Source organism: Emydura macquarii, unplaced genomic scaffold (assembly GCF_026122565.2).
Source record: "Emydura macquarii macquarii isolate MOO-44397 ecotype Brisbane River unplaced genomic scaffold, CSIRO-AGI_Emac_v2 contig_306, whole genome shotgun sequence".
NCBI lineage: Eukaryota > Metazoa > Chordata > Testudines > Chelidae > Emydura > Emydura macquarii.
Window position 1 is genome coordinate 2473764 of NW_027130443.1, and position 14547 is coordinate 2488310.

At 43.7% G+C, this 14547-nt stretch overlaps 2 protein-coding genes across 3 annotated transcripts in view; one reads left to right on the top strand and one right to left on the bottom strand.

The window, feature by feature from the left end:
• SPPL2B (signal peptide peptidase like 2B) overlaps nt 1-7952 on the bottom strand; it is a 66650-nt gene extending 58698 nt beyond the window's left edge. For both annotated transcript variants that reach the window (XM_067556957.1, XM_067556974.1), the window contains exon 1: nt 7812-7952. In XM_067556957.1, the coding sequence (XP_067413058.1) occupies nt 7812-7877 (66 nt within the window). In that variant the 5' untranslated portion in view covers nt 7878-7952. The remainder of the gene's footprint in view (nt 1-7811) is intronic.
• A 101-nt stretch (nt 7953-8053) lies between these two features.
• Nucleotides 8054-13511, top strand: LSM7 (LSM7 homolog, U6 small nuclear RNA and mRNA degradation associated). The gene is made up of 4 exons (XM_067556987.1): nt 8054-8118; nt 8989-9079; nt 10533-10604; nt 12482-13511. The coding sequence occupies exons 1-4, from the start codon at nt 8113-8115 to the stop codon at nt 12622-12624; spliced, it is 312 nt and encodes a 103-aa protein (XP_067413088.1). The 5' UTR covers nt 8054-8112; the 3' UTR covers nt 12625-13511.
• The last annotated feature ends 1036 nt before the right edge of the window (nt 13512-14547 follow it).

Here is a 14547-nt window from a genome sequence, read left to right on the forward strand (position 1 = left end):
GTATAATATTGCTTGACATAAGTAAACTCCATTTTGTTAGGTTTTTTCATTTTTGCTATTTTTCTAAACTTTGAACTATTAAACCTAAAAACATCTTAACTGCTTTTTGGTTACAAGTACAAAATGTGTGTGTAGAGTGTAAATAAATAAGGAGAAATGCCAGCCTAAACTGTTCGGACAACAAAAAGGGAAAAAAAGATGCCAGCTGCAGCTATCATCCTGACTATAAAGGCCAAAAAATGCAAATAAACAGCACAAAAGCACAAAAAAATCCACCCTGAGGATGAAATAAAGTAAAAAATAAAAGGAGGAAAGGTCATGCCTGCTTGCAATTGACTGATAATTAACTAGCATACAAAATCCAGAGGCAGCGTGACACGGCAAGACTCATAGGATTGTATGGAAACTAACCACTATAAAAAACAAGGTAAACCCAAAGAATTAATATTTTTGTTCTGCAATTATCATTGAGGAGCATCAGATTGCTTACCGACAAAGGTCCAGCTGGCCACTGGGCTGACTCGAGTAACGCATAATAAGAACTGGTAATTCATATTATACCAGCTTGCAAAACTTTTGGGTGTAAATGGTTGTGTAAATGTAATAGCTTTTTACAATTTTTGTATTTACAATAAACGCAGCGTATTGCCTTATCCCCTGGGGGGGAAAAAAAAAAAAAAAAAAGAGTGCAGGGTTTTAAAGTACAGGAAGACCTCCTAGTTCTATAGTAGCAGTCTGTTGCACTCCAAAAAGGGGAAGGCCCAGTCTTATGCTTCCCCTATCAGCTGTCTGGTAACCAGGCTCATCTTTACACAATAGTAGCATAGGATTGAGGATGCATCATGAACAGGAAGCGGCCCTGGTTTATAAAACTCCAGAATCACTGGCAGTTACCATCAAACTGTTCCAGCAGATGTATGGGGAGCAGGGCTCCGTGAACCATGTCTGGAGTGCAGCATTTTCAGCATGCAACTGTCTGACTTTCTCCTGCAATAGATGGCTCTCTGAGGTCAGCTGGACAACCCATTTCTGCAAGACCTGGGTTGTCCACCCGAAGGCAGACAGCCCACTCAAATGTGTTCGGTGCTCCCGTAGGGTTAACCAGGTCCATTCTGCTGGCACTGGGCTTACTCCTGCGGTATAAGTGGTCTATGCAAATGGTCATGACCAGGACATGGGCATCTTATCAAGTGGTTGGAACAGGAGTTGGAAGTCAGGCCAGGTAAGATCCCAGGAAATCAAGTCTGAGATATGCCTGAAGGCAGACTAAGAGTCAGGTGTCAGCAGTAAGGCACATCCCATGAGGTTACCAGTCGACAAGACTCAGGCTGTAGGAGCAGGTAGTGCAAGGGAAGCAGTCCTAAACAGGGGAAGCGCAGTCACATGGACAACTTCCTGGCCCTGTGTTCCATTTAACTAGAAGCAGGGAACCTATTAGGACCCTCCCCGAATTCCACCAATCAAATCCCATGACTGTAGGGCTAGGGTGGACTTGATATTCTAGTTCTGGCAACTATTAGCAGGTCACTTGGTGGCAAGCTGGAATTTACTAATGCCTGGAGCCCTATGGACCAGGGCTCCAGACCCGTGGTCTCTCAGTGTGTGTACCAGGATTGGTGACGGGAGGTACTCTGCTCCACACCTCTCCTCCATGTGAGCTGGGATAAGTAGGGGAGAGACTGGGAGGAGGGGTCTAATTCCCTCTTCCTGCATCCTCTGTAGTATCTGAATGCCCTCATAATTTTTAAATGTATTTATCCTCACAACACCCTGCAGAAATTAGGAGATTCACAAAGCAATTTAGGCATGGTGACACTGAATATTGCCATGCCTGGATCATGGAGATTCACGAAGCCTAAGATCATATCTACACTACAAAGTTATATTGACTTAAGCTATGTCAGCATACAGCTGCTGCAGTTAGTACAACGCTTGTGCAAATGCATACTTGGCTCCTTGTGTTAGCAGCATGCATACAAGCATTCCTGAGGAGTATCGATGCATAGTGTGGTGCACCTCGGATAGGTATCCGCCTGTGAAACTCACCATCATCTAGTGCACTGCCTTTTGCAAAGTTTTGGCAGTGCATGATGGGGCCAAAACAAGTCAGGCAGGGGTGAGAGTATGGGGTCAATTTCCCAGTTTGCAACTATATCCCATAATTTTCACACCTTTTTGTTTCCCCCCCCCCAAAATCCCACAAACCTGCGAGGCCCTCTTCACTGTCTGCCATCTCTGACAGAAACATGGAGCCTGCATAGCTGTGCATGACTGTCATGAGCAATGCAAGCACAGGGCGCACAATCCTGTAGTATTTACAGAGCCACAAGAACTGAATGAGTCAAGAACATGACAATTCCTTGGAGGACAGATTGCTGTTGGACACAGCAAAAACCAATTCAAGGTTGTTGGTGGCATTCATGGAGCAGCTGCAGATGGTGGAGCACAGCTTCTGGGCCTGAGAAACAAGCACTGACTGGTGGGAATTGCATCGTAATGCAGGTTTGGGATGACAAACAGTGGCTGAAGAACTTTCAGAAACGCAAGACCACATTCCTGGATCTGTGCGCTGAGCTCACCCCAGACTTCCAGGGACACCAAAATGAGAGCTGCACTGACAGTGGAGAAGCAAGTGGTGATGGCTCTCTGGAAACTTGCAACATCACATTGCTACCGATCAGTGGGAAATCAATTTGGAGAAATCAGAGCGAGGCCGCTGTCATGGAAGTATGCAGGGCTAATAATTATTTCCTGCTATGGAGGGCTGTGACTCTTGGCAACCTGCAGGACCATAGATGGCTTTGAAACAATGGGATTTCCAAACTGCAGTGGGGTGACAGACAGCACACATATCCCTGTTTTGGCACCAGCCCATCTTGCCACAGAGTACATCAATAGGAAGGGCTACCTCCATTGTTCCAATGAGGTAAGAAAGGGTTTAATGGCCATTTCCATAAAGGTCTGTCCTAACTGAAGCCATATCCCCATGCTGAGAAGTACTCCAAGGCCTACCATAACTCATGGAGTTGAGTTTAATTTATTGTTCCTTTTTAACCTATTTCCATATAGTATTTCTGATGCTTTCAGTTAATCAATAGTACTTGATTTCTAGCTGATATTAATCAAACCACTCAAATTGCAGTTTGAGAGGTTAGTGAGACTTATCACACTGTTTAAAAGAAGGAAGAAATATACACATGCCATCTATAATTAATATTCTTTGAGATGCCAAAAGGGACAGTAAGAAAGGGTTGCAAGGAGTGTGCACGCACCCACATGTGTGACAGAGGTAAGGTACACAGCTAGACTGCTCCATAACAAGTTTTGGACTATTTCCATGATTTGGTCCTTAGCTGTTGTGCATGGTCTTCAGCAAATTTCAGTTAAGGATGCATTAAGGTGAAGAAATTGCTTCAGAATTTATTAAAAATTCAGCTCAGACAAAGTCCAAGGTCTCAGGCTTCAAAACAGAATAACAAACAGAAGTTGAAAGAAGTTCCATTTCAAATCTTGAATTGGTGCACAACCATTGAAGACTCACTGGGGACAACAGTCTTGTAGTAAAAACAAAGGATTAGAATGAATAAGATTAGGGTTCTATGTTTAGTTCTGCCACAAGCTTCTTGTGGGGCTGGGGCAAATAATTTCATCTCTTTGTGCCTGTTTTCCCCATCTTTGAAAAATGAGAACATTCAGTCATTTTGAAGTTTAATTCAGTAATGTTTGTAAGGCATTTTGAGAACTTAGTACAGAAGCTGCTAAGTAGAGAAACTTATTTTTAATGGCATCTCATTAATGTATTGATTGACATTCTGTAAATACCTGGAAGGACAGATTGACAACTATTGAACAAAAGGTAGGGGAGAGGAAGTTATGAAAAAAAATGAATGAAGAGGAACTTTGCACTACTAACACTAAAAGTATAGCCCAGGTCATGTTGACACAACCATAGCAAGTTTTAAAGTGCAGGTCTTTCTAAAAAGTGGCTATGTTAAAAAAAAACCCAGCATCATCTTACTCAGTAAATCCATTGAGTCAAATCTGCTGACATCACATGTGTGTGTTTACTTGCTGAAGGCACTGAGTTAATGACAGCATAATTTACTCTTCAGAATTTATAACTAGTGATGATGCATAAAAAGGTAAGAATTGGGCTTGATTCTAGGACCCCAGGGAGAATTTGCAAGGCTGGTAGTTAGAAAAAACATCCTTTTACTTTTATCTTCAGCTGCTCTTCTCAATGGCTTGCTGCTATGTCTTGATCTTCTGACACTAGCTAAATTAAAACCAATATCTATTCTACTTTGTACTATTCTCTGAATACCCATAACAAGACCCTGTGACACACTGACAATATCATGTAATTTCCTGAACAAAACTTATGGAATTCAGATAAACTTTATTGCATTAACAAGTCTGGCTCAGCTGGTATATCATCAGACTTTTAATCTGAGGAGCTAGGGTTCAAGTCCCCAGGGGGGCAGCACCTTTGAGGTGCAGTGGCTGAGTGGTTAAGGTGCTTGACAACCATCGTGATGGTTGTGGGTTCAAGTGACACTTGATCTCACAGTGAAGGGCCCCCCTCCAGTTCACCCAGCTGCAAAAGGGGCCCAGTAAAAGTTAGTTAGATGTGAGGCTGAGCACATCACTCCCTTGTGCACTGTTGACTATGAAACTGACTTGCCCTAAGTGCTTCAGCACAGTGAATCATTAGCTCATGGGAATCTTACTGAATTTGGGTTAATATCTTTGTATTCAAAATGCAACTGTAGGTGTTATTGTCACACTGTATGTACCTTATCTAGTAGAGAGAGTGGATGCTAATGTACTTCCTCCATTATCAAGCCTTTGAAGTCACCCCATCCCCCCACCCAGGAAAGATATGCATATAACTAGTTCAACTAGAGATCAAAAGACAAAAGAAAGCGTGTTTTTGGATAAATAAGTTGGTTTTAAACCAGCTCATGGCCCTCTTTTTGACTCAGCAAATGACCAGGACCCCTGGTTCACAGAGGACAATCCTCAGGGATGGGTTAGAAGGACTGAGTGCTTGTTCTGAGCTGAAACTGTGATGAACTAGTAACCATAAGGAATTCCTTTGGGTGGGAGTTTGAAGGACTGTTCCTGCCAAAATCTATGTTAGTGTTGGAGGTAATTCTGATATGTTTATTAATACATGCTTAGGCTTTTGTATTGATTTTAACGTTTTCTCCGTAATGCTTTTCACCTTAGGAACAAAGTAGACTTGCATAGGAAGTGCTGTGTGGTAACATACCTGTTGCAATTACACTATTAACAGTCACTAAAGAGAAAACAAACAGTGTCCTTGGGCAACCTGTCTTCTGGAAAATACACACTGTAGGCAGGAAACTGTGCAGCCTGGAAATACTCCAGTCAGAAAGGCGAAAGAAAAAGAAATTTGCAGATGATACAAAACTATTCAAGATTGTTAAGTCTAAAGCAGACTGTGAAGAGTTACAAAGGGATCTCACTGAACTGGGTGACTACTACAAAATGGAAGATGAAATTCAATGTTGATAAATGCAAACTAATGCATATTGGAAAACATAAATCCAACTATACATATAAAATGAAAGTCTAAATTAGTTGTTACCACTCAAGAAAGATCTTGGAGTCATTGTGAATAGTTCTTTGAAAACATCCATGTGCAGTAGCAGTCAAAAAAGCTAACAGAATATTGGGAATCATTAGAAAAGGGATAGATAATAAGACAGATAATATTATATTGCCTCTTTATAAACCCATAGTATGCCCACATCTTGAATACTGCATGCAGATCTGGTTGCCCCATCTCAAAAAAGATATATTCTAATTGGAAAAGGTACAGAAAAGGGCAACCAAATGATTAGGGGTATGGAACAGCTTCCATATGAGGAGAGATTAATAAGACTGGGACTTTTCAGCTTGGAAAAGAGATGACTAAGGGATGACTAATAAATATCTATCAAATCATGACTGGTGTGGAGAAAGTAAATAAGGAAGTGTTATTTACTCCTTCTCATAACACAAAAACTAGGGGTCACCAAATGAAATTAATAGGCAGCAGGTTTAAAATGAGGAAAAGCAAGTATTTTTTCACACAATGCACAGTCAACCTGTGGAACTGCTTGACAGCTCATCTTGTGGAGGCCAGGACTATAACAGGGTTCAACTAGATAAGTTCATGGAGGATAGGTCCGTCAATGGCTATTATCCAGCATAGGCAAGGATTGCTGTTTGCCAGAGACAGGGAATGTGCAACAGAATGGATCACTTGATGATTACCTGTTCTATTTATTTCCTCTGAAGCACCTGGCATTGGCCAATGACAAAAGACAGGATACTGAGCTAGATAGACCATTGGTCTGATCCACTACGGCCATTCTTATGATCAGAATGATAAGCAATGGTCTCAGCACACCAGCAACCTTGTCAAAAAATTTTTTTGTTGGCATCATAGCAAAGGAGAATTTTTAAGATGGTTTTGTAGGAGGATAACCAGTTTGTTGTGCAGACAAGAGCTCTTCCCAAATGTGAGCAATAGCATGGGAGAAAGCAACAAAGTGCTTGTTAGAAAATTAAACAAAGGCTGAGAATTCCAGGACACATAATAATGCCAAGAAAAAATTTGCACTGGTGTATTTATGCATGATTAAATATTTTAGTCCCCATTTTCCCTTAAGTACCTGGACAAGACTCCCATAAGTGGGAAGGGAAGACTATGTTTTCAGGAACTATGAGAAAGTCATGGTTTTGTCAACACTAAGAAAACAGGGAAACCTCAAAACATATATGGCATGATGGGCAAAACTCACTGAAGTCCCAGTTTGCCCCCCACCCCCAATGCTATGGCTACACTGGAGACCTTGCAGCTGCACTGCTGTAAACTCTCTAGTATAGCTGCTCTAAGCTAAAGGGAAAGAGCTCTCCTGTCAACTTAACTAAGGCACCCCCAACAAGTGGTGCTAGCTATAATGGCAGAAGAACCAGTCCTACTGCCATAGCGCTGTCCACACTGGCGCTTAGGTTGGTGTAACTTATACTGCTCGGGTGTGGCTTATTCACACCCTGAGTGAGATAAGTTACACTGGCCCAAGTGGCCGTGTAGCCACAGCCTTACCGCAGTTTTATTATTGCAGTCTAGTGAAGAAGCCGGTCTTTGCACCCGAACCCCGTTTTGCGGCTGCCAACGAGTTTACTTTCTCTCTCCGGGGAGTGCTAGGATATGGTTTTCTTGGCTCGCTACAAACCAAGGTCCTGCCCGCTTTGACGGGTCTGGAACAGACCCTGGGCACCGAACGGGTCTGTCGCCGGGGAGTCTCTTGCTCAGGAGGCGCCCAGTGCTACCAGCTGTGGCAGCGGGAGCAGGTCGCTGACAAGCCCCCCTGGTTTGGAGGCGCAAAGCCCGGCTACCTTCGGACAGGGCCTTCCGCGGCGTGCACAGCCCGCCGCTGGCGGGGAGCGGGGCGCAGGCCGTAAGCCAAAGAGCTCGTCGTTCCCGGGGCCGAGCTGGGGACCCGCCCGCCCCCTTGGCGCGGGGCCTCAGCGCCAGAGGCAGCAGCTAGAGCCCGCGCGAAGGCTCCGAGGGCCGGACATGGCCAAGAGCGAGGCGCTTAGCCAGGCCGGGAGCCCGCCGGAAGGCGGTGTCCCGCAGCGACAGCACCAACCCCGGGCGCGCGGCACGCACAACGGCTGGCTGAGGGACGGAGCGGGGGGCGGCGGGAAGGGGCCGGGGGCTGCCGCTGGGGGCCCAGGAAGGGGGAGCGGGCCCCAGGCGCGCCCCGAGCAGACAGACGGAGCGGGTGACTCACCTGGGCGACAAGGAGCAGGAACAAGAACAGGCCAGGCTGGCCCCGGCTCGTCAGTGCCGCCACCATCCCGAGCGCCGCCGCAGCGCCTACCGCTCCAGAGCAGAGCCGGGACTAGCACCGCTCCGGATCCCCCCGGAGAGGTTACTCAGCAACCCGGTCTCGGCCCGGAAGTCCCGCCTCTGCAAGGGGGGGGGGCGGGCTAGCGGGCGAAGCGGCCAATCAGAGGGCGGGGCTGGGAGTTGAACTCCGGAAGTGGCGGGTGAAAGAGCAGCGCCGGGGAGAGCTGCCCGGTGCGCGCAAGATGGCGGTGAGTAGCGGGAGGAGCGGTCCCGGGGAAGGGACCTGCCCTTCTCGCCTCTGTTTGCCCCGCGGCCTGAGCCGGGCCGCTCCCCGCTAGGTGCCCTGCTCCCCCCCGACGGTCCGGCGCGCGAGATGCGGGGGTTTGGCCAAGCCCCTGAGGCGCTCGGCTGCGCGCGCTCTCCCCGGGTGGCGCAGGGGGCGAGCGGAGGCGCGTCCGCCTGGAGAGCCGCGGCGGGGCCGTGCCGTGACGACGCCCCTGTTGCGCCGTGGGGCGGGGTGGTGGTGAGGGGAGGGCGCGCTGTCCCCAGCTGTGCTGCTGGGGGCAGGACACGGAAAGGCCCTGCCTACGTTCCGCACATGCTAGGTGGGGGCTCGCTGCAGGTCACTGCTGTCATTCCTGAAGCTCGCGCCTCGAGGCGTGGGCATTTCATGGCTCAGTTTGGAGATGAAGCTGTTTCTCTAACACTTCCTCCGTTTGGCAGGTGTGTTCTGTGTTGGGATGAGTCCAGGGTCGGGTGGGGCTTTTCCTAGCCTGCCTTGTATTCAAAGCGCCTACTTAATGAAGCAGGTCGCATGGTGCATGGCCTAACATTCATGCAGCTGTCCATCTGGATCCAAAGAAAGGTGTGTTTGTTTATGGGGACTTTTAGTTACTATGGGCTAATCCATATTTGCAGGCAACTGTAGTTTACACTGAAGAACTCCCTTGCAATTAAGCGAGAGACATTTTCACCATTCTTCTTCTAACTATTAATGTATTATTAATTATTTACATTGCAGAACCTCACTGTGGCAAGCACTGTTCAAACATGTAACCAAGAGATGGTTCCGGTTTACTTTTTGGCTATGTTAACTCCATTTCCTTTCTTTTTCCTAGGATAAAGAGAAGAAGAAGAAAGAGAGCATCTTGGATCTCTCGAAATACATAGACAAAACAATTCGAGTAAAATTTCAAGGTGGTAGGGAAGGTAAGTTTCAAACTGAACTGTGCTGGTGTGCAGATCATTGTGCATTTGCAGTATAACGAATCCCACATCCACCATCCTAACTGCTTTTTTGCCATGGTTGACTCACTTCTCAACTGTTTCCTTTCACTGCACTCTCCACACATATTGCCTTGTTATAAATCCATGGTATGCCCACATCTTGAATACTGCATGCAGATCTGGTCGCCCCATTTCAAAAAAGATATATTCAGATTGGAAGAGGTACAGAAAAGGACAATGAAAATTATTAGGGGTATGGAATAGCTTCCATATGATGAGAGATTAATAAGATGGGGAGTTTTCATCTTGGAAAAGAGATGACTAAGGGGGGAGGTGATAGAGGTCTATAAAATCATGATTGGTGTGGAGAAAGTAAGAGAGACTGTGTTATTTACTCCTTCTCTTAACACACAAACTAGAGGTCTCCAAATGAAATTAATAGGCAGCAGGTTTAAAATGTGTGAAGAAATACTTCATTTTCTTCAATGCACAGTCAACTTGTGGAACTCTTTGCCAGAGGATGTTGTGAAGGCCAAGACTGTAACAGGGTTAAAAAAAGAATTAGATAAGTTCATGGAGGATAGATTCATCATGGTCTATTAGCCAGGATGCGCAGGGATGCAAACCATGCTCTGAAGTGTCCCTGGCCTCTGTTTGCCAAGGGAATGGGCAACATTTTCTGTTCGTTTCCTCTGAAGTACTTGGCGTTGGCCACTGTCGGAGACAAGATACTGGGCTAGATGGACCATTGGTCTGACCAAGTATGGCCATTCTTATGCACACAGGTTCTAGCCAATTTCTTTTCAGAAAATTAATGAAATCCTATGTGACCTCCCTCTGCTCCACTTGCCTTCCTTTTTCCTTCTATAACTTTCTCCTCCTTCTCCTTATCACAGATGCAGGTATTTCTTGTCTGCTCTCCTGTTATAATCCCTCCACGTGATCCAGTAACACCAGTGCATCTTTGAGCACCTGGGAGATCACTTCTTATCTCCCCTTTCCCTTATTCTTCTACTTAACCTCTCACTATCTGGTTCTTTTGCCTCAAAAAACAAATCTCAGTTTCTCCCTTCTTAAAAAACACAGCCTTGTCCCCACTTGCCTCTCCAACTATTGCTCCATTTCCCTTCTTTCTCTCATCTCTAAGCTCATGGAATGCCTATCTACAATTGCTGTCTGAAGTTCCTCTTCTCCAATTCAACCCAAGATTCTCATCAATCTGGTTTCCACCCCTTGCACTCAACTAAGTGCTCTCACCAAAATCTCTAATGATTTTTTTCCTAGCCAAAGCTCAGAACCAGGACTCTGTACTTCCTCCTTAACTTGTCAGTCATGTTTGACACAGTTGCTTCAGTCTTTTGTAAAAAGTTATGTGTATTTTGATTTCTAATTGTGTGTTTTTGTTTTTTTGTTTGTTTTTGTGTGTGGTCTTTAGCTAGCGGAGTCTTGAAAGGATTTGACCCTCTTCTAAACCTTGTACTTGATGGTACTATTGAATATATGAGAGGTATGTACCATGCTATTTAAAAGCTTAGAGTAACTATAGAAGCTGATTTTGTGTTAAGGATTCACTTATTGATAATACACACTAGTCTCAAAACCGAAGAACCAGGAGTCACTGGTAAGTGGCAGATCATCCTCCTACCTGTGACACTGATTCACATCAGCAAATTGCCTGACATCACTTCCTGTCCCAAATGCCATTAACACCACAGGCTCAGATTTTCAAAGAAGCCTAATGGAGTTAAACGTCCAGTACCTACTGAGATCCCATTAGTTTTCTGTGAAAATTCCAGTCGTAGGTGTCTTATGAACCCAGGGGCACTCTTGTAAAATTACCATCAGCACAAACAGGTGATCCACTACCTATGGAAGTGAACAGCTGACCTGATCTCCCCTTTTTGTTTTAAAATAAAACTCCTGCTATGTTATGATCTTTACCTTTGTTTTTTAGCATATCCTCTGATACAGCGTGATGCTCATGACCTACCTAACTTCTGGGGGTGTACACAAGGTCAAAAGAATATATGAACAGTCATTTGTTGCCGCAAGATATCATCTGTCCCATTGGCCATAGTTCTAGGCTAAAATTTTATTTTTCAAAAGTAGATTAAAAAAAATCTGTGGAATGCTAAAAATAATTGCTAAGTGTGGTGACTACGAAAAGAGTAGCATTTGATGTTGCAATATCCAGACAAGAGACTGTCCCCCTGCCTGTCCATTATGGCTAAAGGCTAGGGATGTGCAGGTATAACTCACGGTGGGTAAATGAGGAATTTGTATGGAAAAATCTGTCTTCCTGTAGTTTTTGGACTATTCTAGATTTGGTCCTAGAATCTGTCTGGAAGAGGGTTTTGAACTAGGGATTGGGGGGGCTGTTTTGTCATCTGAACATCAGTTCTTAGGTGCCTTGTTTCACAAGAGCTTTTTCTACCATCTGAAGAATCTGAACATGTCCTTCAAAGTAAAGTTCGTAGATTACAAGGCCAGAAGAGATCCTTGTGATCATCTAGTCTGACCTCCTGTAGAACATAGTATTATAGAACTTCCCCAAAACAATTCCTAGAGCAAATCTTTTAGAAAAATATCCAATCTTCATTGGAGAAGGGGGGAGGGGGGCAGGGCGGTGGTTTGTATGGGTTATGAGATCAAAAACTCATTATTAAAGGGGAAAAATACTTTCCCATGAATAATTTTACCATGTATTCTGATTACTGATGGAATTTCTTTTGTAGTCCTCAGTTTACCTGACTGACTAAAAAGGAATCTCTGGTCTGGTCACTATTACTACCAGCCCTGACAATCGATAGTTCTTAATGAGTTACTCTTCTAGTGGTCATTATTTCCTTCATTACAAAACCCATCTGCCATAACAAGTATTCTTAATTAATCACCAAGGTGTGTTTTTTTTTTTATAACATCCTTCTCCAGATATTTTTTTATTAGCTTGAGGTATCTTTTTGTGGACATCTAGATTTCCACACACCTAGAGATCCTGAGGATAATTAGATACAGCCCAGCCCTCAATCACATGAAATTCCTGAATTCATGTCACTCTCAGATTAAAAACCAACACTCTGGGCCTTAAAATTTAAACACACTCTTGCTAATATTGTAAAGATTTTTGGAGAATAGTTAATATGCAAATGAGTTAATATAAAAAGAAAAGAGTAACAAAGTGAGTGTTTTAAGAGGTACACATAGAAATCAAACCTTAGAAGAGTGATAGAGAAATTTAACCTATGCTCTGTAAAATAGTTCAGAGAAACCCAGGGATGAGGGTGGAGGGAGCTGTGTAAGTCTTTCTTTCAAGCTGGTTGAATTCTGTTTTTTCTTTATGCTGTCATTGTAACCCTGAGTCCCCCCTGCATGGTTTTCTTGCAGATCCAGATGACCAATACAAACTAACAGAGGACACCCGTCAGCTGGGACTGGTGGTTTGCAGAGGAACATCTGTGGTTCTTATTTGTCCACAGGATGGAATGGAAGCTATTCCAAACCCTTTCATTCAGCAGCAGGATGGCTAATGTTTTCTTGGGACTGTTGCTGAAGCCTCAAGATTGCAATCATTGGAGATAATATACTGTGTATGAGAAACCTTCCCATTTTGGGGAATAGATTGTTTGGTTTTTTAATGTTCATTTTATAAAGGACAGAAGGACCTTGACCTTTTCACTTTGCCGTTTCCCATCGGTGATAGCAGGAACACAGAATGACAACTACAAAATAAGTTCTAATTTTGTTCAATAAAGAAAAACTTCATTACTGCTGTGTGGTCACTGTCCAGACTGAAGTCTTAAATGGTACAAGGATCCCTTTCTTTTCTCTGGGTTTAAAATGACTGCTTGGAACTAACAGTAGTGGTAGCCAGCAGGCATGCATCACAATTGGGTGTGAGACTAATTAAAAACCCAAAAAACCCAACAAGTTTTCATAGTAGGGAGACAAGGTGGACCTTTATTAGACAAATGTCTGTCTCTCTTACTAACAAGCTTTTGAGTTCACACAGCTCTTCGCCAGGTCTGTTTTCCATACTGTTTTCTTTCCTCTCAGCACTGGAATTCCTAGGCAGGGACCATTTCATAGAGCATCATAGACTCCGTACTAGTGATTTCTTATCTGCCTGCCTGTTCTGATACTTACACTGAAATTCATTTCACTATATATGGACTTGTTACTGTTCTTTTAAAAACTCCAGAGCTAAGAAGGGAATCATACAGTTTCTGTCTCTTGTCCCAAACCTTGCCTTTGGTGGAATTTGTAAAGTCAGTCTTCCTTAGAGACATCTGTGTTAAGAGCAGCCCCTGAAAATTTCAGTCTTGGCTGAGTCACCTAAAACCTAACGAAGTTACCTGGTTTCTTCTGTAGGGTAGATGGGACAATGGGGAAAGAATGTTTGTTTTGTCCTGTATGCTTATTTTAAAATGCAGACACTTGGGTAGTCCTAGGCTACTGTTCACCTTGCACACATACTCCTATTGCCACTTGTGATTCTTCTTGTTGACTTGTAACTATGTAGTTCTAGACTTTTATACATAATGCATGGGAATACATAAAAGCTCTTAACAGGTGCGTTTGCTGCTCTTGTGCCTCTCCTGTCCATTTTAACCTGAAAAGCTGCTTTACAAATAGTATTATGAAGTGTTTCACTGTTTGTGAATTCAAAGGAAATTTGCTCATTTCATAACTAAAAGGTAATTTCTTAAAGGCCAGTCTTGTAAACTCAACATAGCATATAAAAGTCAGCCAGAGTTCTTTCTTACTCATGCAGCAATCAGTAATAACTATGCTGCCCATACATGTGAAAGCACAGCTAGGTCGGAGCAGCTCCCTTGAAAACGTTGAATTTGCATGGCTCTGAAGGTAAACTTTGTTCTTTAATTGGAACTTGGTTACATAGCCTTGCTAAGGCAGGAACTGAAATTACTCTGAATTGGTCTGGGGTTTTTTTTGTTTGTTTGTTTTTAGGTGCATGGATTCTGTTTTGAAGAGTGGGGGCTTTTAAATGTCCCTTTTTTGTCAGTTTTGACAGTCTAAATATATATAGGTGAAGCGGCAGATTAATTCAGGAGTGTCTTTATATAAGTAAAACTTCAGGGAGGGGAAATTCCCTTTTGGTATACCACTAAACAGCTATTTGCAGAGGAATAAAATAAGGTAAGGTGTTGGATTATAGTTTTCATAAACTTTTGCTAGTTCTTGATCAAAGCTGTGCCATCTAAGTTCTTCTTTTCTGTAATTGTAATACTTTTAAGTAGTTGACAGGCATTTTACCTTTATAACATGCTGTTTTATAGGACTCACCAATGTACAGGGGTTTCTGCAGAAAACCCACAGGACAGATTCTGTCCTACAGATTTACATAGACTAATACACACACACACACAAAAAAAACCTGTTTGGAAATATACCTGATGTAAATCCACCAAAGCAAGGAAATGAAAAGTTAA

Coding starts and splice junctions, on each gene's coding strand:
- LSM7 (XM_067556987.1), top strand. Junction 9,080..10,532: donor ATTTCAAGGTGGTAGGGAAG/GTAAGTTTCAAA, acceptor TGTGGTCTTTAG/CTAGCGGAGTCTTGAAAGGA. Junction 10,605..12,481: donor TACTATTGAATATATGAGAG/GTATGTACCATG, acceptor GTTTTCTTGCAG/ATCCAGATGACCAATACAAA.